General features: G+C 32.0%; 1 protein-coding gene across 2 annotated transcripts in view; it reads left to right on the forward strand.

Moving 5' to 3' along the window:
* The first annotated feature begins 860 nt into the window (after positions 1-860).
* LOC121119248 (uncharacterized) overlaps positions 861-23008 on the forward strand; it is a 76041-nt gene continuing 53893 nt past the window's right edge. The window contains exons 1-2 of one of the 2 annotated variants that reach the window (XM_071889526.1): positions 861-976; positions 1030-3882. In XM_071889526.1, coding sequence (XP_071745627.1) covers positions 2728-3882 — 1155 coding nt within the window. In that variant the 5' untranslated portion in view covers positions 861-976; positions 1030-2727. Of the gene's footprint in view, positions 3883-23008 lie in introns of both variants that reach the window. The other variant, XM_040713866.2, reaches the window with a different exon arrangement.

Here is a 23008-nt window from a genome sequence, read left to right on the forward strand (position 1 = left end):
ACATTCATCAAATTGTATGGATGGCCATGCTGATTTGCGTTTTCTTTTTTTTTAATATGCCCATTATAGACAACATTTCCATCATTAGATATAACACTGGATATGTTGATATGAGAAGTGGATTCCTAAGTTTTACTTAGCCCCCAAAACACGCCGAATTGTCTATCTTTGACTCTTTTGTTCTACAGCATATGTTTTTTTATTAAAATTTTTAATTTTGTCTTTTCCAAAAACACTGAGCTGTTTCAGCTTAGTATTGATATATTAAACATATTTAACTGATCAAATATATATTTTCCTTCTTCAGAATTTACTTGTTCACTTTGCAAAATAATGATAATAAAATAACACTATGTGACACTCTAGAGGGTGCTCTGATGCACACTGATTGGTAACCTCTGACCCAGAAGCATAAAAGAATTTTCCAACTAAAGGTAATATCATAATCAAGGAGGCCTTATCACGTTTCTAAAGTCGAGTCGAGGCTTTTATCGACGGCAAAGGCGATTCTATTAAATAATGATTTAAAATTTGTGATTCGGCATTCATTTGGCATTGGTTTTTATTAAAATCGGATGTAAATTTTTGGAGAAAATCCATAAAAAAAAAGAAGAAGTCGCATTGGTTGTTAAATAGAAGTCTCACCCTGTATCTACCACTGCTTCCTCAGTATATTTTACACTATTTGCTTATCATTTGATCCTAGTGTAATTAACATCTATTATAACTTTGCCTTTATCTTGGAATAAGGCCAATTAAAGCTTTTTTAGATACGACATTATATGTATCTACATATCTTAATGAGTGAAGGTAAAAAAAAAAAAAAAAACATTGTTGGGGAAGGGGGGGGGCAGAATAATTCAAAATGAAATTGAGTTTCTTAAAAAGTACATACTATTAGTGTTTATTCTCTACATAGATACAGAGAGAGTTCACCTGTGTGTCCATCGACTCCTCTAGAGACAAAATGAATTCCGTAATTATTCTCCAAATTCTACAACTTCCATTCATAGACTCACTCCTCCACAGATCCTTTTCTCATGCCATAGTGGTTTGTTCCCCATCTAATTCTGGAGAGGATATGGAGAAGAATGGACAATTTTCTCTCTCAGGTGGAACGCTTATTGTGACCTCAGATCCTCCTTTAAAGAGACTCACTTCTCGCGAGTTCCTTGGGGAGTTCAATGCTAGTGTGAATTTTACATGTGTTAGTAAAGGATATGGACATGATTGGAGTGGACCTGAGGATTCTCTCAAGACCATTTCGGTAGTTGCATTGAATGTTTATTTGTTATTTATGCATTTTTTTGATATTTTTCGATCATGAATTGACAAATTTTTATTTTCTTGATGATGATTGCAATTCTAAATGCGCATTCAATGCTCCATACTCTCCCACAAAACAAATGAATTGAACTTACAAGTTTTACTCATCCAGTGACATATTTTCCTTTGTAAAAAGGCTACAAAACTTTTACAATCAAACAACTACATCAGAGGATGTCAACGACATTAATTTGTCAACACTAAGCATTTCCAAGCTCAAAAATATCCATGTTGGCTTCTATGACTGCCAACTCCAGTCCTTTTCAACTCCATCCAAAAAGAATTCTCTTTATCTCTACGTAAATGACAACCGTCGTCCCTTTGCCTTAAACTCCCCTCTCACCTATGTATCAGCAGAAGAAGGTTCTGATGCATATATACCATGCCGACCCTCTCATAAAGACATTCTTGTGAGGATTGAAAGACGGGATAATCCGGGGGTTCAAGTCCATGGACTCTCCTTCAATCGACGGAAGGGATTCCTTTTACAAAATGTTTCGATAGAAGAGGAAGATGGGGCTTATCGCTGCTTCTTCAGCAGTTCACGGGTCAGAGATGAAGTCCGGGACGTGCAGTTGAGTGTTTATCCACGGACAGAGATGTCGGAGATACCCCTTGATAGTTCTTCCAATCCTCTACAATTATATTTATTACTCTGGACTACATGTCTCTCCCTGGAATTAGGATTAATATTATTTCAAAAGCTTTGAATAATGTATGACGGCTTTGTTTTTGTAAGAATATTTGTGAGTGCACAAGTGTTTCAGAGTGATTCACGCTCCTCTCAAAGGCCTATTTACCTGTTTATGTGTTTTTTTAGAGTCTTAATTTTATGTAATTTCCTGAAATGACATATATTTGTTTTTCTACGAGTTTATTTTAAAACTCTTTTGTAAAAATGTATCTTTATAAAATGATTTGTAGCTGTATATACATATATATATAAATAGTATAGAGTGAAAGACCACATTCTTGTGTCATGTAAAATGAAGTATAAGAGAAGAAGAAGTCTTCAGTCCTTAGAGCTCTTACTCTGTGAGTAGTTATTGTCTTATGATATGGGAGAAGAAACAGAAAAGAGAAAGAAAGAAAGAGATTTTTTTTCCTCCATTTTTTTTAGCCCGAGAAAGTCGTCCCATAGCTTTTTTTCTTCTCTCCGCTCCCGCATTTCATTGAAGAAATGAAAACAAATTTACATTTTCTGAAGCAGTATTAATTTTCAATCACCTTGAAGCAGCTGTCGAAAATTAAAGCAATTATTTTTTAGAGCTGATGATAGAGCTTTAATCTAAAGTTATAAAAAGAGACTCAGTGATATATGTATTTAGTTAGATAGGACCAGATACAATGTTTAGAAATATGTTTCACTAAAACATCATCTCCACTCCCTACTTCGACACCATGTCTTCTTCAACTTCGAATTTGAATGGCTCTCTTAGTAAAGAAGATGAAGAAGAAGAGGATAATGCCAATAATAACAATAAAAGTGCCCCAAATACACGGCCCTTAATGCAGAAAACTCAACTTGGAAAATCACCGCCCCCTCTTCCACCTCGAACCCGAGTTCCTAAAGCGTCCTCAGTCTTCAAAGCTGAGCGAAAATGTGATAAAAAAAATCCTCCTACGCTTCCACCTAGAGCTTCGTCTGAATTGAATCTCTGGAAATCCAATAAACAAAAAAAGGCTCTTAATAAAACGCTTTCCGCATCGGATTTAACTGGGGGCTCAAGTCCCTCTTTGATTTCTCTGCCAGAACTAACGACTAAGACTAATTTAGATGTGGTATCTGAATCAGAGCAGTTGAGCTCTGAGACTCTTGGCTCAACTGTCGTTGTTGTGCCTCCTAATAAGGAAGAAGTTAAGGGGTCATCATCATTCTCATCGTCTGAAAAATGCTTTCCCCTCCCTGAGCCCAAGAAGGTAGAGATTGATAAAAGTTGTGGTGGGCTCCCCTCACGGGAATCCAAAGAGAGTATTACTAGTTCCATATGTCATGATGGTTCTAGTTTTAGTGTTATTAGTAGAAAGAGCAGCAGCTGTAATGGCTCGTCAAAGTCAGAGACCAATTCAAAAGAAAGGAATGGTAGTCTGGATAAAGTGCCTTCTTTGACAACTACAAAAAGTATGGATGAAGAAGGGGATACAATTTTGCTTAATAGAGAAAAGGAAATAGACGAAGATGAAATAAAAGAAGACGATGAGAGGAACCGGGAGTCGGGCCGAGATTCTTCTGCCACGGAGAGTGCCTCAGTGGAGGATCAAAGCAGTGATGAGGACAATAATGACACTAAAAGCAAAAGGTCCCCGGATGAAATCCGGGTTCGAAGGATTACGAAAAAAAATGACTCCGGCCTGGATGTCATCGAAATTGAGGAGACCATCGAGTGTCTTCAGCATAATCCCAAGGTGAAATATTCCTCTAAACAACATTTATTGAAGAAAGGCACAACCATTGGAACCATTTGTATTCGAAATGAAAAGAATGAGAAATGTATTTTTGTTTTTGAAGGCTCCTGCAATCATTTCTTTTGGAAGGAACGGATATCGAATAAAAAGGTAAAAATAAAAACCAACTTAGAGAATTATGTTCATTTGTACTAGTTCATAAAGACATAATATTATACATACATATATATGATCCAATCTTCATTGGATAAAGCTTCCTTCCTTCAGTTTCTTCCCCTCTCCTTCTTTATTTTTCTATGTGTGAGAGCGTACTGAAGGAAAGTTAAATCACGTGTCTGAGAAAAAAAACAACTTCAAAAACATACAAACCATACATGTACATATGCTTTACTTTATTATAAATGTAAATATAAAAGGGGGTTGGTATTATTTTTCATGTAGAAATCAATCCAGATGCTACAAAGATTGATTAAATTCTACTCTAGAACGATTATTAAATTAACGACTTACTTAAATGTATTGTGGATTATCCGTTTATTTCAAAATTATTGATTCAGGCATGGATTTTGATTGTTAACAGTAAATATGGACGATAGTAGAGAAAATGTATTGCACTGTAAGTTATTGTATCTTGCAACCTTTCCGCTCAAAAAAGGAACGAACACGTCCCAAAATCATTTAATAGTCGTTAGACAATTCTTTGCAACCATGGTAGTTAATTATTTCATAATAATTTACAGCTTGGGAAGAGATGATTCAAATTCAACCAATCATCTTTCAGTATACTGATAAAGGGGGGGGGGTGCAAGTAGAAAAGTCGACAGCTAACAGCAAGACCAATTGTATATTTTTCACGATATTGGAGTAAAGGTAAACGATCACTTGGTATTTAGTTCTTTTCTATTTTGGTATTATTATGAACTCTAAATATCGACAGCTAGCAATACTATTTATTGGTTTATATGTGAGGTGTCAATATAAAAACAAGATGGAATTGTTTTAGTGAAAATCGATCTGTTAGGGCCAAAAAAATCAAATAACCCGCAACTTTTAAATGGTTTATTTCGTATGAGAAAAATTTAATATACCATATTCAACGAAGAAAGGCTTTGAAAAAAAAAAAATCACTAATACCAACAAATAATATTGTTTTGCTGATATATGGGTGTCCCACCCTGTAAAAACTCATATCGTCCTCTCCTATGAAGTAAAATACCTAGATCAAGAAAAAAATTATTTTTTTCTCCATTTTTTGCTTTTTGATCCCAGACTGATTTTAAGTTGATATCTCACATATGAGGGGGACGAACAGACATAAACTAAATTATTTTTACACTCTCTTCTCTGCTTGTGATCCATGATTAGGCACAGTAGGAGCCAAAATTATGACCTCAGTATATAATAAATGTGACGAGTCAAAACAATTAATTTTATTCGAGTGCCAGTCAAAAATTAATACTATAAATAGATGTGTGCCTGAGCTTTCCTAATCATTAATGTAGCCATCCTTAGCGGCAACATTAATGATTAAGGGAGCTCAATCATTATCCTTAATGTAGCCGTCCTTAGCGGCAACTATGGCTTCCAGGCGGGGGCAGAAGCCATAAAACCTGCTGCAGAAGTAGTTATCTGTCATGATGTCCCAGTACTGGCTAACAGTGGCTTTGAAGGCCTCAGTGTTTGGATGAAGGACACTGCAGGCCTTTCCCTCGACATGCATCTAAAAGGTCTAGTCAATAGATTAGCAACTGGCCTGTAGGGGCCAAAAGTGTCAAAAAAGAGTTCAAAAGAACTCAAAAGAGTCTTACAAAAGAGAAGATAGATTTCTTTCATTGTTGATGTCCGAAGTGGCCTCTCCACTCTCATAAGGCTCATTCTACACACTTTTTTCATATCTCTCTGCACAGTCTGGTGTGAAAACCTGAGATGTCTTGCATGGGCCTTCATGGACTTGAAGGGATTGTCCTGGGATATTTTCTTTAACTCCTCCGTGTCCGGTTTGGCCTTTTTGACAGAACCTTTCTTCCTTTCCCACTTTTTGGACTTCCTTATGAGGTAGACGGTAGACTTAGAGACGCCCAACTGCTTGGAGTGTAGTAATGGGAATTCGTCGATCACGTTAATGTGTCATTTTCTCGACTTGAACATAGGCTAGAGAGCTCAGGGTTCTTTTTTTTTTAAACTATTTTTTTTTATAATTTGATTTATCGAAATATAAATTAATTTCAAGCCCTCAACCTTCATTAATTACTGAATTAGTTAGTGTTCAGATTTCAATTGACCATCCGGTAGAGCCAATTTATATGTTCCATGCAATAAACATTCAAAAGGGATTATTTTTTATTTAAAAAAATCTTAACTTCCTTAGTGGGCCATTTTAAAGAGAAGTATCATCAAAAAGCTTTGATTCTTTGCTATCATATAGCAAAATCATATTAAAGACATTTCGCATGTATAAGAACACATAATTTTTTGTGAAGTAAAAATAGTTAAAAATATTTGTAAGAATTGATTGACGTCTAACAATTGATTTTATGCCTCTCCTAACTATTTCTTTTTGAAGGAAAGGTTTCGTAATATAATAAAGGTGACGACGTGATATATATTTGAAATCAAGAGAACTTATATATACATATATAAAAGAGATTCCTCAGCTGTGTAATATAGATTTTAACAAGTGACATTATATTCTTGTATGTTATAAATAATATACATATAATCAGTGTCTAATATGTTTATTCAATATTTTAAAAGCTGGAGAAAGAGAGAACGTAATAGTCAGGTATACCCAATGATGAACATTTCGTGTTATTTTTTAGCTTACCCGTTATTTTGGAATTGTTAGTCTGAAGAAGGAATTTTCTTTTCCTTAATAGTTATCATTATTATTTAGTTCCTGATTAGGAAACTTTCTTTCTTGAATAGATTCCATTATATTCAAAACCTGATTGCACATTTGAGTGGGCTCATAAAAGACGGAGTGAACTCCTGGGGATTTGTTGTAGAGTTATAATTAAAAGTCCTTGTTACACTCAGAGTAGAATTGGGGATCAAGAATAGTATCAATTCTAGCAATGTCCTTTTTCATAACCTTTTTTTCTTCCTCCCTTGTCACCACTGATTGTAGCTGATCTAATGAAATGTCATGAGAATTATTCTGTCGCTCCTCCAAAACATTCTTCAAATTGTCGGGGTTATCATGTTGATTCTCGGTTTCTTTTTTTAACATGCCCATTCTACAATGGATTGTCATTATTAAGTATACCTATTGTTCAGACTAAGGGTACTTTAAAAATTCTACTCAGTGAGTGTTTTAACTTTTTTTTTCACGGACACAAAAATGCCTTCATTTTGGGTTAAGCTGTAGTACTTTTCCCGTGGACAGCCCTGCCCTGAGATACAGGTGACTTAACACACATATTTCTATGAAGATACGAGTTGGTCGAGAGTTGGCGACGGAACACGAGAGCCACTTAAAGCTTAATTTGTTTAACCATTTATTTTGTGATAAATTACATTGAATTACGAACTCCGATAGAGAAAGATTAAATTCGTATGTCAAGCTATTACTATGTATTATTTGATCTCCGAAGATGTAGTATAATTTCAGCGTCAGCTTAAGGAATGAAGTTGATTGTTTGACTTTTTATAACTCCATCAAAGTCAGTGAAAGTTGAATAGTTGGAATTTCGGGTTAATAATATAAGAAAAACAAACAATATATCCCGCTATTATTAGGTGACGTCTTTGCTGAATCAGAAATGCATAATGTCGCATCTATGTATTTATTTTTCTGGGTTAGTCTCAATGTAATGAGTAATGCAATTTGTCAAATGTTAAACTTTTTATTTTTTTATAATACACAAAGTTCAATTACTTGCTTTTTATATGTATACAACATATATTGTACTTAAAAATTTTAAACACTTTAAGGGGGGGGGACTTGAGGGGGATGTTGGAGGCAAATTGAAACATATAAACTAATATATGGTTAAAAAAAGTTGTTAAGTTATCAAAATACCGAATATAGACAGAATAATAAATTTACGAGAGGAAATAATGAGATTCTTCTCCCAGGCTGTCAAAAACAAAAATAAATTAGATTTTTTCCATTTTTAGGGAGGCTTGACCACTAATATACATATCCAAAGCATATTTTGTATGTATCATAACAATTTAATTAGTCTATCCTTTAATTTGCTTAGTATGAGCACGAGTTTCTCTACCAAAATCTCGTTTTCCCGGGATTTCTAAGGGTTTTTACTCCTAGGGGAAATTTGCTGAAAATTCCACATTGCTTTATTTCCTGATAAACGTTTCATTCAATTATAACAATTATATACATAGGTAGAGATTCAAATAATTTGAAACTCTGGTATTTTAAAAAAAACAAAAAAACACTGGAAAATGAATGTGGTCACCGTTACAATTTGACAAATTTTTAGAGGAGACCAGCTTCGCTGGCATGCCATTTTACTAAATTAGCAACGAGTAGCTCTGAGATTACATAAATAAACACAAACCACACTTCGGACCTTGCAATGATATAGGCAGGAATGAGAGTGATATTGATCTGCAATTCTACAACGCATGTCCAAAAAGGACTTACACAACGAATCCTCAAACTTACTCTTCGTCTTTCACACTGCAGCTTTTGTAAATGTAATAATCCTGTTGAGCTAGCTATACCAAAAAGAGTGCGATCATCCAATTTCATTTTTTTTAGAACCTTGTATACATATATGCATACTGAATTGACTTTTGGATTGCAGGTCGGGTTCTGTATTTCCCAGCTGAACTAATACTCAGCCCACCAAGAATTAGGTTTTTTTTTCAGGTTAGACCCGGGGTCGTTAAAAAACCAAATGAAAATTGAGAATATATGAGCTAGACTACCCAAAAATGTATTTATTCTTCAAACTATAGAAAAATAAATATTGCATTTATTATTTACTAACGGGATTCCCATATTTCCCGGGATCCTCTTCAAAGACAATTTCCTGACACATGATAAATCTAAATACTGGGCCAACTGTTATTATTTACTCATCTCTATTACTAACTAAATTTTGAGAAGTTAAGAGTCATTTTTAATTGTAAAATGTGTATGTCTCAATGAAATCCCTCGACAAACATCTTTTGGAACAGTTTTTAACCGCTTTTTGGTGTATTCTTTGGTATTTTAGTGTACCAGAGGCTTGACAATGAAGAATAAGTAGAATTATAAATGATATCTTGAGTGAAAAAAAAGAGGCCCAACTTGCCAAACATACCAAAGATTTTTGGTATATTTTATTTATTTATTTATGATGTCATGAGTATTCTTTAACAAACAATAACAATTCATCTATATCAACAAGAACTGTTATGATTAATTCTTTGGAGGCGTTGCAAATTGTACTACTTAAAGTGACAAAAATCATTGTCACAATGAAAAAATACGTAATTGATTTTTGTTTATGTAAGGTTGTATAGGGGCCAAATTAAGTTTGATAAATTATGCCTGAATTACATTACAGCTAATGATCGTCCATTTCTATTAACAAATCCTTAATATGTATCCCAAATTCCACTTAAAGTAGCCAAAAAATCACTGTCACAATAAAATAATGATAAATTGATAGATTTTATGTATTTGAATGGCCATATCGGGGTTAAATTAAATATCCATTTACCTAGTCATGGCTTCGATCCCTTGAAAGTTTTGTTGTCAAAATATTTTTTTTCTCTTGGTCTCGATTGTTTCAAGTCTTGGGTTCTGCTTTCCTAAGTTTTTACCCCCCAGATTAGATGGTTTTCACACCAATAGTAAGTTTTATAGTTTATCCAATAATTAAAAAAAACAAACCTATTTTGTTGACAATGTCAATGACGTTATAAATATTTGGAACATTCACAAAATAATATATTTTGATTACAAAAAGTCCCACATGAATTCACTACTCAATGATATTTGCAAAAATATAAATAAAAAAAGAAAATGAAACGCCGAAGGGTTCAAATTATGACGTTTTAGAAATAAAATCAAATGAGAAAAATTAATATTAGGGAAAATAGTAGTTTTAACTATGTGGTTCCGTGGTGGTGTGTCTTGCTATCAATACCAATGTTTGATAGTCTAGGTATCGACGCGGCTAAGGGTAGTGATTTGTGGGATATGCCCCATTTTCTGTAGCCCCAAAATTTTACATAATATATGTAGTGACTTGAATGGTGTCCTCAGTTTAAAAATCAAAACTGCCTCTCTCGTTTCCATCAAATTCTTTGTCTCGATTACATGACAAAGTACCTATACAATTTGATTAGAACTTATATTCTCGAAAAAAAAAGTAATTATTACTTTAATTTTTTTCTCGAGAAAGAGTTTTTGTTTATGTTATTAGTAGATTGTTAAGTTACAGATAATGACTAACTGTAAAGATAGGACAGGTCCACAATTTTCTCGTATCCGGATCGGTTAAGATATTTTGACTATCCGTTTCGTATTCCTAAACTTTTAGATCCAAATACGATACCAAAATTAGACGGAAACTTCTCTCAAATTTTATTAACGTTTTACTCGAAGTTCGGACATAATTGAAAAAGGATCCAGACTAAGGTTAAATTTATGTTGATTACAAATGTAAAAATAATAAATGATCCAATTTTATTACTATTAAAAGATAATTATTAGAATAATTATCATTATAACATTGGACACGTCGTTGTCTTTAATATATCTCGCAATATCTTCTCTGAAAATATACGAAAAAAGGTCCAAAATCAGTTAAGGATGTTTTTGTGTTTGTGTGAGGTAACGCCACGTATAATAATCAAGCGATGCCACTGTCCATATAGATGTCGCTCCAAGTACTAATATAGATAAATGGAGATGCTACGTTCAATAAAGAGAATACTTTTTTCTTTTATCACTTGGATTAAGTATTTAGCAATAGTTAGAGATTGGATTTGTGTAAGAGCATATCAGCTGTCTGTTATATAATTTTTGGGGGAGAAAATAAATTTCTGCTATTAAAAGAGAGCATTCTACATTTAAAATAGCATTAGTGCAGGGAAAATAATATAATTATATTTAACTTCATAAATATTTATATACTATTATGCATTTTTAAATCAAGTTACACCAAAGATGAGCGATAATTCTTCTTTTCGATGGAAGTATAAGCACCCACACGCCCTATAAAATAATAAATGAAAAAGAAGTAACAACACAGGGATAAACCGTTTTTTTCTTTTCTAATCGCTTTACATATCTTCTTTTTACGTCCAAACTTAAATTATTTTTTTTTTTACACAGATCCCTTCTTCAGCAATACCATCAGCTTTTTAAGATCACAAAATTCTTTGGATCTTTTTTATGATCCATAAAAGTATGAGTACCCAAAGCCGCTCCAATACTCGTCCTATATTTTTATAATAATTGTATACTGTGGAAGGATTTTTCTTTTTATAAATTAATTTTTTTTACGAAGATCTAATAAGATATCTTCTCTATACATACGTATATTATTATTAAAATAGAAAGTAATTTGTGCTGCTGTTTATTACCATTTCTCACAAAATTATTTCCCTGTAGCGGCAGAAAAGGTATACTTCCACCCAATAAAATATTCTCTAGGGTATCGTCATACCTACCCATTAAGTTTGGTTTAATTTAAGAATAACTTAGCCTATTTCTTGGGAGAAAATAATACGATATAATTCAACACTTATTATGGCTTGTAAACATTTATAATAACTACATCGTTTTTCGCAACAAAAAATTGTGGCTACATATCTGGACTTGTGCAGTGTTGCAATTTACTTAAAAGGAAATAAATTAATTGCAAACAAAAAAAAAACCCAAAAAAACAAGGAAATGCCTAACTACATACTTGCATACTTAATCGATTTACTTAAAACCGTGGCTTTATCATTTCCTCTCAGGACTTATGAAACTTATTTTGCCTTTGTTAGATTTTAACACATGGGCTTAAAAGTCGGGGGTTCACACATATATTAACCTCATTTTCAGTGTGTACCAACCTACAAAAGACAGCTGTCTAAATTTCATGACAATCTGTTTTTTAGCTTGTCACTTATTCTGCTAAGTCTGACACTACTTTTGTTATTTCCAAAACAATGGATCAATTCAATTTTATATTAAATTTTATTTTGCTTTTGATGAAAAAAAAAAAAAAGCCAATTTGAATATAAAAAAAAACCATGTTTTCTTTTTTAAGCCCTGAAATTTCAGCCCATGTTTTACTTTGTTAGTTCCGTTTAGTTGGTGAATTCATGGAGTTTACATAGTTAGTTCATATTATTAGTGATGAAAATTGGCCGCAATCTTTAGCTCACTGTCTTTTATATCGTTAGTCTGAGGACGGAACTTTCTTTTCTCCTACATATTTTATTAAAAAGCAAAGTTTATCTGTATATATGTATGTCTGAATGTATGAAAAATAGTCATAGGGAGTGCTCCCTGATGCATATCACTGAAATATTGCGGATGTGTACATGTATACAAAGAGCACTGTTTAGGTTTGTTTTTGTTATTGCTTTCTTATGTATATCATAACTCACATGCATTTACCGTATAGATTAAGATTTGAATAAATGCTAGTCTATAAAAATTAATTAACTCTGATAGGTGCTTTGGATGTAGCATAGAGGAGCAGGGGTTCGTTTGTTTTGTTAGTGAGCGCTAAAGAAACTAAACTACTCATAAGTCATCTCAACATTTCATTTTTTCTATCTCAAACTCTTATTATTATTCTTTCATTCTTGAGGGAGGAACATATTATATGAATTGATATAAGTATTGAGTGGTTATGCGTGAGTGTGCTCATGAAAAAGATAGAAAAACACTGAGAATTTCTCGGGGAGTTATCCTCTATATTATAAAAACAAAATTTATCTTAAGACGACGCCTAATTACTCCGTGGAAATTCCAGATACTACCAGTAGTTATTGATTTATACGAAACCGGATGAACATTTGCGTGTGATCATAAAAGACGGAGGGAAAACCCCCAGAATTTGTTGCCGAGTTATAATTGTATGCCCTTGTTGGACTCGGAGTAGAATTGAGGATCGACGTTGGGATAGTGTTTGTTTATCCCCCCTCCCTTTCGTCACAACATATCTGACCTAATGAAAGCTGAGCTGAGCTGCTCTCCTTCAAAACATTATTCAACTTTTCAGCCTTACGATGTTGATTTTCGATTTTTATGTTTTTTTTTCGATTTTGGTATGGGTGTGCGCTTGCACCTACGCTAACAGGTCATTAGTACTATTAAAAATGTCATTCTTGTAGTGAAAAAATAAGCTTATAAATTAGAAAAGGAAAAACTGTTGCTGCGTGTGCTCTTTTTTCTTTTTTGTTCATAATGAAATGGGTTGTCGTGGTGTTAACATCTCCTTTTGAAGTGAGCATTCTCATCTATTTATGATGTAAATTGCTTTGAAAGTGCATAATCAAATCAATACATTATATGACTACAATACTTTCCCCGCACTAATTATATTTTAAATCTTAATGTTTCTCCTCTTTATAACAGTAATTCCTTTTTCCTCTCAAAATACTGATTTTAACAAATGTCTTCATTCTGTAACATCATAAGTCGCTCTCTTGCCATTTCTTCACGATCATTGACACCTTTTAATACTAGTTAGGAGGGATGCACAACACATGACTACCAGTATCTCAAAATAAAAGAAAACTGAAACTTACGTTGTAATCCTGCTAGGCAGATATGAATTTATTATTAGATTAGCTGTAAGCAGCCACAAGAAGAAGGAAATAAATACAAATTACACTCCGATTAAATAGTTTAGCATTACTCCAATATCAATCCTAAATTCTACATCGAGTCCAACAAGGACAAAAGAACAACAGCAAGTGTCTACTTACAAATTTGCAGATTAAGTCGATTTTTTCAAAACCATGGGTCTAGAGGTTGTCACGATACCAACGTTTTTGTACTGGTACGAAGATAGGTATTGGTATTTTAATACTTTTCGACTTAGAGCATAAGTAATAAATGCTTTTATAGGGCAATTAACATGCACATACAGGGGTGTCCACATAATTTTTGTTTTGGGTGGGTGCTAGCTAAACACTTTGATGATTTTCATTTTATTAATGAATATATGGAACAATTTTTTTTTGAGAAGGAGGGCTCAGAAATTTTTTGGGGGGTTACATCATCAGCCTGTCAATTTTATAATAGCGTAGTGAATTTGCAAGTATCGGATTCAATAACAGTTTAGTATAGTACAATTTTATATACGTTAGTATCCCAGTACCACTATCTTAGCGGTAAATCGAACAACACTACCATGAGTTATATTGAACATTAAACAAAGTGACGGAGCGTGCTTGAGGAGACTTTCGGCTCTACTTGATCTCACAAACAAAGATAAACGACTTGAATTAGATTCCATAGCTAAGATTTGCGACTCGACTTGAACTCGAAAGGTAGGATGTACTGAACTCAAGAAAAGCCTTAACACTATGGATCCAAAACAATAATGATGAATTTGAGCCGAGCTCAAAATAAACCTGTGTGCTCGAGTTGGACACATAAATATATACAAGGACTCAAATCGTACTCCATGAAAATATTCAAGGACTAGCAGTATGAGGACTTTCTCATACTCTGGAACTCTCAAAGCCCCCTCTTGGAAAAAAATATATTATGTCAAAGAACTAAATTAGAAGAAAAGTTCTTCATGTGGTCGTCTTTTTGGAATTTGGTTTTATAGCTAGGGGTATAATATTCATGCATATTGTATTTATGTTTATGGTTCAGGATTGAAATGGGTTCCTTTAATTTATGCTTTTACAATGCATTATCATTTCCGGATAATGAAGATCCTATAATTATTTTTATATGCCTAAAAGTAAAATGCTAGATATGTGTAGCTAAATCCATTTCCTAATTTCCCTGAGAGCCTTTTAGAGGCTTTATTTTTTGTAAAGATTATAGTTTTATTGTCTATTTATGTTAAAATTATTCAGTAGATATTGGTTTTATTGTGTGTATTTATCAGAAGCGAAAAAATGTCCCTCTACTGCATCTCCAAGTCGTGTCTCAAGTCTTTGCTCATAAATCCATGTTCTTGAATATTTTCAAAGATTTCAGTTCGAGTCCAAGTTGTGTCGTGAGTCTTAGGTTTTGAGTTCTTCATGATATGATCCAAGCTCTGGTATTTACAAATGATCAAGTAAGTCATGAAGCCTTTATTCCATTTTTCTCTGAAAAATTATGTTATCACACGTGTTTTCTTTTGAAAAGAGACATAGAAAAGTTTTGTTTTAAATCGTGTTCGAAAAGAATGACACCATTTTGATTTTATGGAAAGAGGGCACATAATTAGTGTGGATATAATTTTTTGATTTGCCTTGAAAAAACTGTTTGTATGTATTTTGATAAGTTTATACAAATATCCCCCTCACATTGGGCGTAAAATAAAACCTGTATGGGAAATTCAGACAGTTGTCACCCTAGATCTAAAGAAGGGATTATTGTAAAGAAAAAATAAACAGTTGATGCTTGTGCTTTTTCTCCTTTATTATTCGTTGTTTAATAAGTCCTCTTTATAGTAGATATTCATTTTCTCCCTCCAAAATCATATAACAACTGATATAAACAATTTTCTTAATTCAGTAGTACCATATGTCTTGCACCTACCTTTTCTTCGTGCTCTTACACAAATTCCATTTCTAACCTCAATGAACAACGCGAAAAAAATAATTTTCTTGAACTTAATGTGCTTAGGTTCACGACTCGGTCGTAGATCGGAAATATAGATTATGTATATGGACTTCAAAGAAGAATCCTAGGTCAGATGAAGTAATTGTATGACGCTAATGTTTACTTATACTTAATCAGTACAACTCCATCCGACCAATTAAACCTACGTCAACTTATATTTTGTGTAACTTTTTTTGTTAAACAAGGTGTCACAACATACTTTTCTTTTTCAAAAGGCAATAAAACAAGTTTTATTAATCAAAGTTTTTTTATTTTTGCTTCATTATGATACTTATATTTTAAATTAAAGTTTTGAAAGTCATATCAGATAGGTGATGTGCTTCAATTTATTCACACAAAAATATATCTCTAAATACTTTGGTATTCTAATACTCTGTGATTTTTTTCGTTTTTGAGTTTGTCGAAATAAACCAGGTTCCAATTGCTTGATTTAAAAAAATGAGGTCTCTTTCATCATTACCCGTGGAGTCATTTGTGTTCTAAAATTTAGTATATTTCAAATTATGATAATGAATTGAAAAATATCGTGTTTTTTCGGCATGTTAGAAATCTTAATAAATTGCAACAATAAAAACTCAAGAGCTAAATTGCACTTTTTTTAAAATATTAAGTTAAACTATTTTTGGGAATATTTATTTTCGATGGCAAGAAAATTGTAGAATTTTGTACTCTAAAATGAAATCAGGCCCGGCCGCTACTTACTTATACAGGTGATTACCACGCATTATAAAAAAGACAGTTAGGTTATGGCACTTTGTACTTGTCCTTAATATAGACTAAAAATCAGTTCCGTCCTGTTCTGTTCCTGTTTACTACTTGCTTATTGGATTAAACAAATATACATCGTATTGTCTTTATCTTTTTTTGACAAATTGAATCCTACTAATTTAAAGGTTCTAACTCTACGTGTTATGTGGGTTTTTACTCGTCCAAAGTTACCTTGGTAATGCAAAAGTACATACATTTAGCTGAAATATGTTATGTCAAATGTTTCTTTTTTGATGTTCTAAATAGACAAAAAAGTTTGTCTGGCTGTCGGTCTTATAAAAACGTACCAAATTTTAAAGCACACTCTATAATCCACATCACTATCACTAACATTATAGTAAAGTAAATTACTTTATTAATTTAATTCGTTTAGTAAAACTTACAGAATGGTTTGCCATTATTCTTAATTAAAGTAATTGTTATTGTTACATTAATATTGAATGTTTATAATATAGAAAAGCCATTGTAATAGGGATTTTTATGAATTGATGTGGATTATTTGGGAGAAGGCTCCTGAATATTTCTTTTCTTTAAACAATTTTAAGAGACTCTATACTTAAGTATAATATTTTCTTCTAGAAGCAAGATAAGACTTAATTTCCTCTTCATTCATACGTCAAGGATATTAGTGAACAAAATATTAATTTAAAATAAACAACTTACTATATTTCAGATGTAATCTAAATATATTTTCAATAATCAGCATTCGGTTTTTCATTATATTATATTATTGATTTTGGGATTTTTTTCTGTTCTTTTTTTTTGTCTGAAAGGTTGTAATATCCAATAAAACAACGACGTGCAAAGCTGTTATCTTATTTCTTGAGGTGATAATATCTAAGTATAAAGTGATCATTATTGCGTGAATGAGGAAGAGTAAGACTGAGGATTTGTTGTGGAATTAAAAGTGTAAGTCCTTGTTGGTCTCGATGTAGAATTGAAAATCGACATCGGAGTAATTCCTACCTATGTCGTTGGAAGATATGGAGTTGGATGTGAGTTTATTTCCTTAATCTCATATCCAATGAAATGTCATAACTGCTAAGCTGCTCTCCTCTAAAATATTCTTTAAGTTGTTAGGATTACCAAGTTCATTTTTTCTCAAATACCGTCAGCTCATAGTTATTACAACTCTCCACCTTAGGTTTAGTGAGAAATTGAGTATGCTGTGGAATAATTTCAAAAAACTATAGAATGTGAATATAAATAAAAATACCTTTTTTTTTTTTTTTGAAAATTCACGTTTAATTATTTTATTGAGACATTTTCTTGATAAAATTATTTCTACTCCAGTGCGTATCTAATTATCATTTTTTATTGATATTTCTTATTTTATTCTCATTATTCCCGCGCAGTTGTTGTTTCTCACTTATTATTATTGTCTTCTTATATTGTGTGTCTCTGTTAGTTAGAAATAGATTGATGATGTCGTATTTAGTCAATATTGCCCCATGATACAGCTTTGTGTCCAATTCGGACACGTTCTTGAAAAGGGGGGTATAATATCTACATAAAACTGGATCTCAATTTAGGAACAAGGTTAGGGCTTATGTCCAGAGTTGTAAATAATATGACTTGCTGATATGCTAAAAATTAGATTCAAAAATGACATGGTAACCAAGACAATTTGAAAAGGGTTTTGAATGAGAGCAGATTACCTGTCATAATAAAGAGTAACAATATGGGTTTGGTCGGGAGTTATAAGCTTAAATTGGAGAATAGAATTGAAGATTACAATTGGAGTATTTCCTGCTTGTGTTCTTTAAAGATATGGAGTGGGATTTGTGTTCATTTCCTTGCTCTCACGGGTAATTGGCCTAATCTAAATAAACGTACGTATTGACAGCTAAGCTGCTCTCCTCTAAAATATTCTTCAAATTTTGAAGGCTAACATTTCAATTTGCTTTATTTTTATCATACCGATATAAGCCTATTATAGCTCCCTGAGAAATCATCAATTTAATTCTGAGTGTATAAAACTTGTGATGACTTTACTCTTTGAGGTTCTCTTCTCAATACTTAAAGAATAGGAGTTTCGAAAAATCAAATACAAAATGTTCAGATTGTCAAGACTATTAAAAGTTTTACAGCTTATCCATGAGTGAATAAATTTATATAAAGGGCATCATGAATAGAAAAGTGAACGACAAAATTATTATATATAATATATAAACTGTATCAAATGACTCGCTGTAATTTGATAGATGTAGAATAAAACTATTTCTAGACATTAAAGGTACTTGATGGATTGGATTGCCTTTCATCCCCATATAGTTAATGCTAGAATAACACTCACTACAGTTCTTCAATTATTCATGTTTAATCTGAGTCAACAACATCGTGTGCTTCACTAATAATTACAATGTATGTTTGTTGTATCTAGCTTTGATCAAAACCCTGTTTGTATCACTCATATTACAACTAAATCAATTTATTCCTCATTATTTTGTTCTCGAATGAAAGCAATTACAATATTAAGCTGATTCATTCATTCTCTATTCAGCCTCTTAAAAAAGTGTGCTTTCCGTATTTCTGTAAAATGAAACATAGACTTTAAATTGTAAAACAATAATTTTTCCTTTTTTGAATTTCCCACCATAATTGAAAATGTTAAAACATACCTTTACTTAAACTTTAATAATATATCTGCCAGGTAGTGAATAAGCCTTGCGCCACCTTACATGCTGTACTTCATTTCAATTTGAATAAAGTCAAATGAACTCAGACATGGTGGTATACATTTAAAAGATATCTAATCAATATATATACAGGAACAACTTGGCGCTAATAGCGGCATTAACAGTTTCCAAGTGGCCAGCAGTTCGACCGTACATGTAAGATGTGAATGACCTCTCTTCAAACCTATTTGCCTACTCCCGAGAAGATCTTGACCACATTTGACCCAGTAGACTGATCTATGAATTTCTTTTTTGTTAATTAGGCCAATATTTGGCATGTATCCAATGTAGCATATTAACTTAATAATATAAAAAGGTTCAATATGTTCAAATACCCTCAGCAATAAAAGAAAAAAGTAAAATACATATTTTTAAAAGCTTTAATCGTCTTGGGTACCTGAAAACATTTATATATTGCAATAGTATTTTAACTCATGTAACAGGATACACTTGGGCACATTTTCCACAAGTTATTAAATTCCAAAAAAAAATCAAAAACCCCATTTTTCTATTGGGCCTAATGAAAATGACCAAATTTCGAGGTCTGTATATACAAAAAATATTTGTGTTTATTCCTTTTTCTCATAGCCAATCTAATAAAACGACATGTAAATGATCGGTTTTTTTTTCAAATATACCAGAAAGTAATTACTTATACAACCCTAAAGTATAGGTTTATTGAGAAATGGTTTATACTGTGGAATGATTGTTACAAATTATCAGGAATAACAAGAGATAAAGCTTTATCGTTATTCTTTCCGTCTTGATGAGAGACCAACTAAAGTATAAAGTGCGTAAGCTCATAGAAAACGGAAATTAATACGGATGATTTTTTAGGGAGTTATAAGTGTAGGTCCTTGTTGGACTTGGAGTAGAATTACCCTTTAAACCTTTATACACATTTTATACCTGTCTGTGAAATCATAATCTAAAATAGTAGTAGTTAGAGAAAAGAATGTCAAAGTATAATATTATTCATATATAATTATTTTTAAAAAGGACATATTTTATACGAAAATCTACCTCCCTTTTTCATATTCCTTGTTGTTAGGAGGTAAAAATAATAAGAAGAACATTTAAAATCATTTTTTTAAACCTTGATAATCAATTCCAAAATTTGTTTTATAACTCAGAAACCAATGAAGCACCATCCTCAAAAAATTGGATATAGAGAGTACATGATAAATTAAGATATTAAGTGATAAATACCTCAAGGTAGTAACGAAAAGTTGAATAGCTATTCAACTATCTGATGTTTAAACATTCGAAAGATATATTTTTTTACAAGTTTAAAAAAAATTGTTTTATTTTTGATTTGAAAAAATCTACAAAATTATCTTGTTAAAACTAAGTTAATAAAACTTATAAATACATTTACTTAAACGCTTATTTCTTTACATTAAATGAATTACATCTGTTAATTGATGCAAATACATTACAAAAAAAGTTCAACTAATTGTTTAAGTACAATTTAATTTAATTTTTATTAGGGATGAGTTTCGGATATTTATTTCGAACTGATTATATCCGGGTAATATAACTTTGGACTCGGCTAGAATTGATATACAGTGGAAAAATAGGTATTTGATCCCTTCCCGATTTTGTTATTTTGACCACTGAAAAAGAAAATAATTTTCTATAATTTCAATTGAGGATTTATTATAACAGTTAGAAACAGTATCGGATCGTGCAAAAGTTTTGAGACAATTTTTAAAACTGAATAACTTAGAGTATATTTGAACAATTTGAATATTTTCTCCTTCTACAAAGAGCCCGGAGTATTCTTTATTTGTTTATGGAAAATTCAAAACATTAGAGTTTATTATCATTTCTCAAAAACAACAAAGGCGAAAGATTGGAACTTTCCTTTCCGCCAGAATGTCCCCAAAATCAGTTATTGTGGGCAAATATGGATCAAAAGCAACCGTTTACCGTGTCAAGGAGCTTTTACATTAGGATAAAGATCTCAGAGAATCTCCCAGTAGTCGTCGTCCAAGACAATTTACAATTGAATCTTTAGTCAAAGTCTTTAAAAAGCAACTCGATCTTTACATGACAGATATATCTATGAGAAATGTTGAAAAAGTGAGCTATAAGTTCTGTTCTAGTATTTTTGGTTAACTCTTGGTCTCCCCAATCACCTGATCTGAATCCCCTGTATTATAATCAAAGTTGATAATCCTGTAGAGAAAAACGCATGCAAGGAGAAGGGGGTGGGGGAGAAAGACTTATTGTATTTTTTTTCATAATACTGATGTGATTATCAGTGAGAATCACATCAGTATTTATTAATTGCCTGCTTTATTATGATTTTTGAGGGTATAACGAAAGTATTTATTAGCAAAATATTTAATAAAGAGATTCTACGTATAATTGACTTAGACGGTTTTTATCAGTTACAGTAGATTTGAAAATGTCACATTCCATGAAATTGTAACTCATTATGAACCTTATTCTCAGAATAATAGCTAATGAAATGACATAATAGAGTATTTCGAAATATATTTGAAGTTCAAAGTTTAAAAAAGAAGGCTTTAATTAAATATAATCTACATAATAAAAAATATACCATCATACATTTATGTTAAATATACAAAATTAAAAAATTGTAATCATATAACTAATAGTAACAATAAATTATGAATACCGAATATTGAAATAATAGATTGATCCAAAAAATATTTTCTTGTTCTGACATCGGAATTCAGTTAAATATGTCATAACTTTAGATTGCAAAACACAAGTCAGACGTGGAGTTTAATTAAAAAGATAATCACCCCTTTTTCTTCATGTGGAAGTTGGTATATACAATTCTGCATAGGATGGATATACCTCTACCGATGATATCTAAATATTTATTAATAATAAAGTGAATGTCAAAATCATAAAATTAGATAATAAATATAATAATTAGAAAAATGTTAGAATTAAATACATTGTAAAGATTTAGAGCAAAAGCTAAATATGTAGTAATGTCCGGCGATATTACTCCTTATTAAGAGCATCAAAAAAGATTTCCCCCCCCCGTTATTTATGCTTCTATAACAACATACTATTATCATGAAGGATACACAAAATTGCTAATTATAATGCTACACCCAATGCAACTACCCCGTTGTTGTGACCATTTAAGCAGTTGTTTTTGTCTTTAATGAGTTTTCTGCACATCATTTCTTAGAGCTTATCAACCATAGCCAATCCTTAAGTGATAAAAAAGTAATATTTATTGACTATGTAATATTGGAAAAACCTAATGATCATGCACAAGTCTTTAAGTGAAGAAACTAATGTCAGACAAACTAATTGTGAACTATCCAAAGCTACTACCCTCGTTGTTGTGACCATTTAAGCAGTTGTTCTTGCCATTTAATAAGTTGATTATCATAATTCTTGATATTTTTATCTAAAATAGAATCATATTTTATGGTTAGATTTAAAATATATGAATAGTCACTGTTAGATGGTACAAAATTCAGAGTTCCACTTGGAAATGAGTAAATATTTTATACTTATTACTGATAACTTTGATGGTAATTTGGTAAATTGGATGACTCAAAACATGCTGAACATTATCTCAACTTCACAATTTACAATGGGGGTATTTCTATAAATGACATAATTACCAACATACTCCATTAATTTAATGTTGGTTCCTCGGGAAGGGATAGGTTTACCCGTAAATTTCTCCATAAACATTTTTGAATGTAGGATGATTAGCAATGGATAAGGGTATATTACATGATGAGGTCTTTCGTCTCAATTGGAAACGAACTTGAAGTCAGTAAGAAGACACTTTGGGTATGTCTCCAACAAGTATCTTTCCTGGCTTAAAAAGAACTGCTACGAACTCTTGACAAAGAACCAGTGACCCCCCCAGTAGGTCCGATCTTAATACGATGGATTATTTTGTTTAGGGCTACTTAATCTTGTCCTTAAGGGGTTCTCCCGCTTCAGTGGCCGTATCGAGGATGAAGGCAATTATATGGAGTAAAACTAAAGACAAATAACCTACAATTACTTTGTTTTTTATCCGAAATAAAAATATTAAAAATTACGGATTTCATGTTGT

Source organism: Lepeophtheirus salmonis, chromosome 6, assembly GCF_016086655.4.
Source record: "Lepeophtheirus salmonis chromosome 6, UVic_Lsal_1.4, whole genome shotgun sequence".
In the NCBI taxonomy this organism is placed as follows: domain Eukaryota; kingdom Metazoa; phylum Arthropoda; class Copepoda; order Siphonostomatoida; family Caligidae; genus Lepeophtheirus; species Lepeophtheirus salmonis.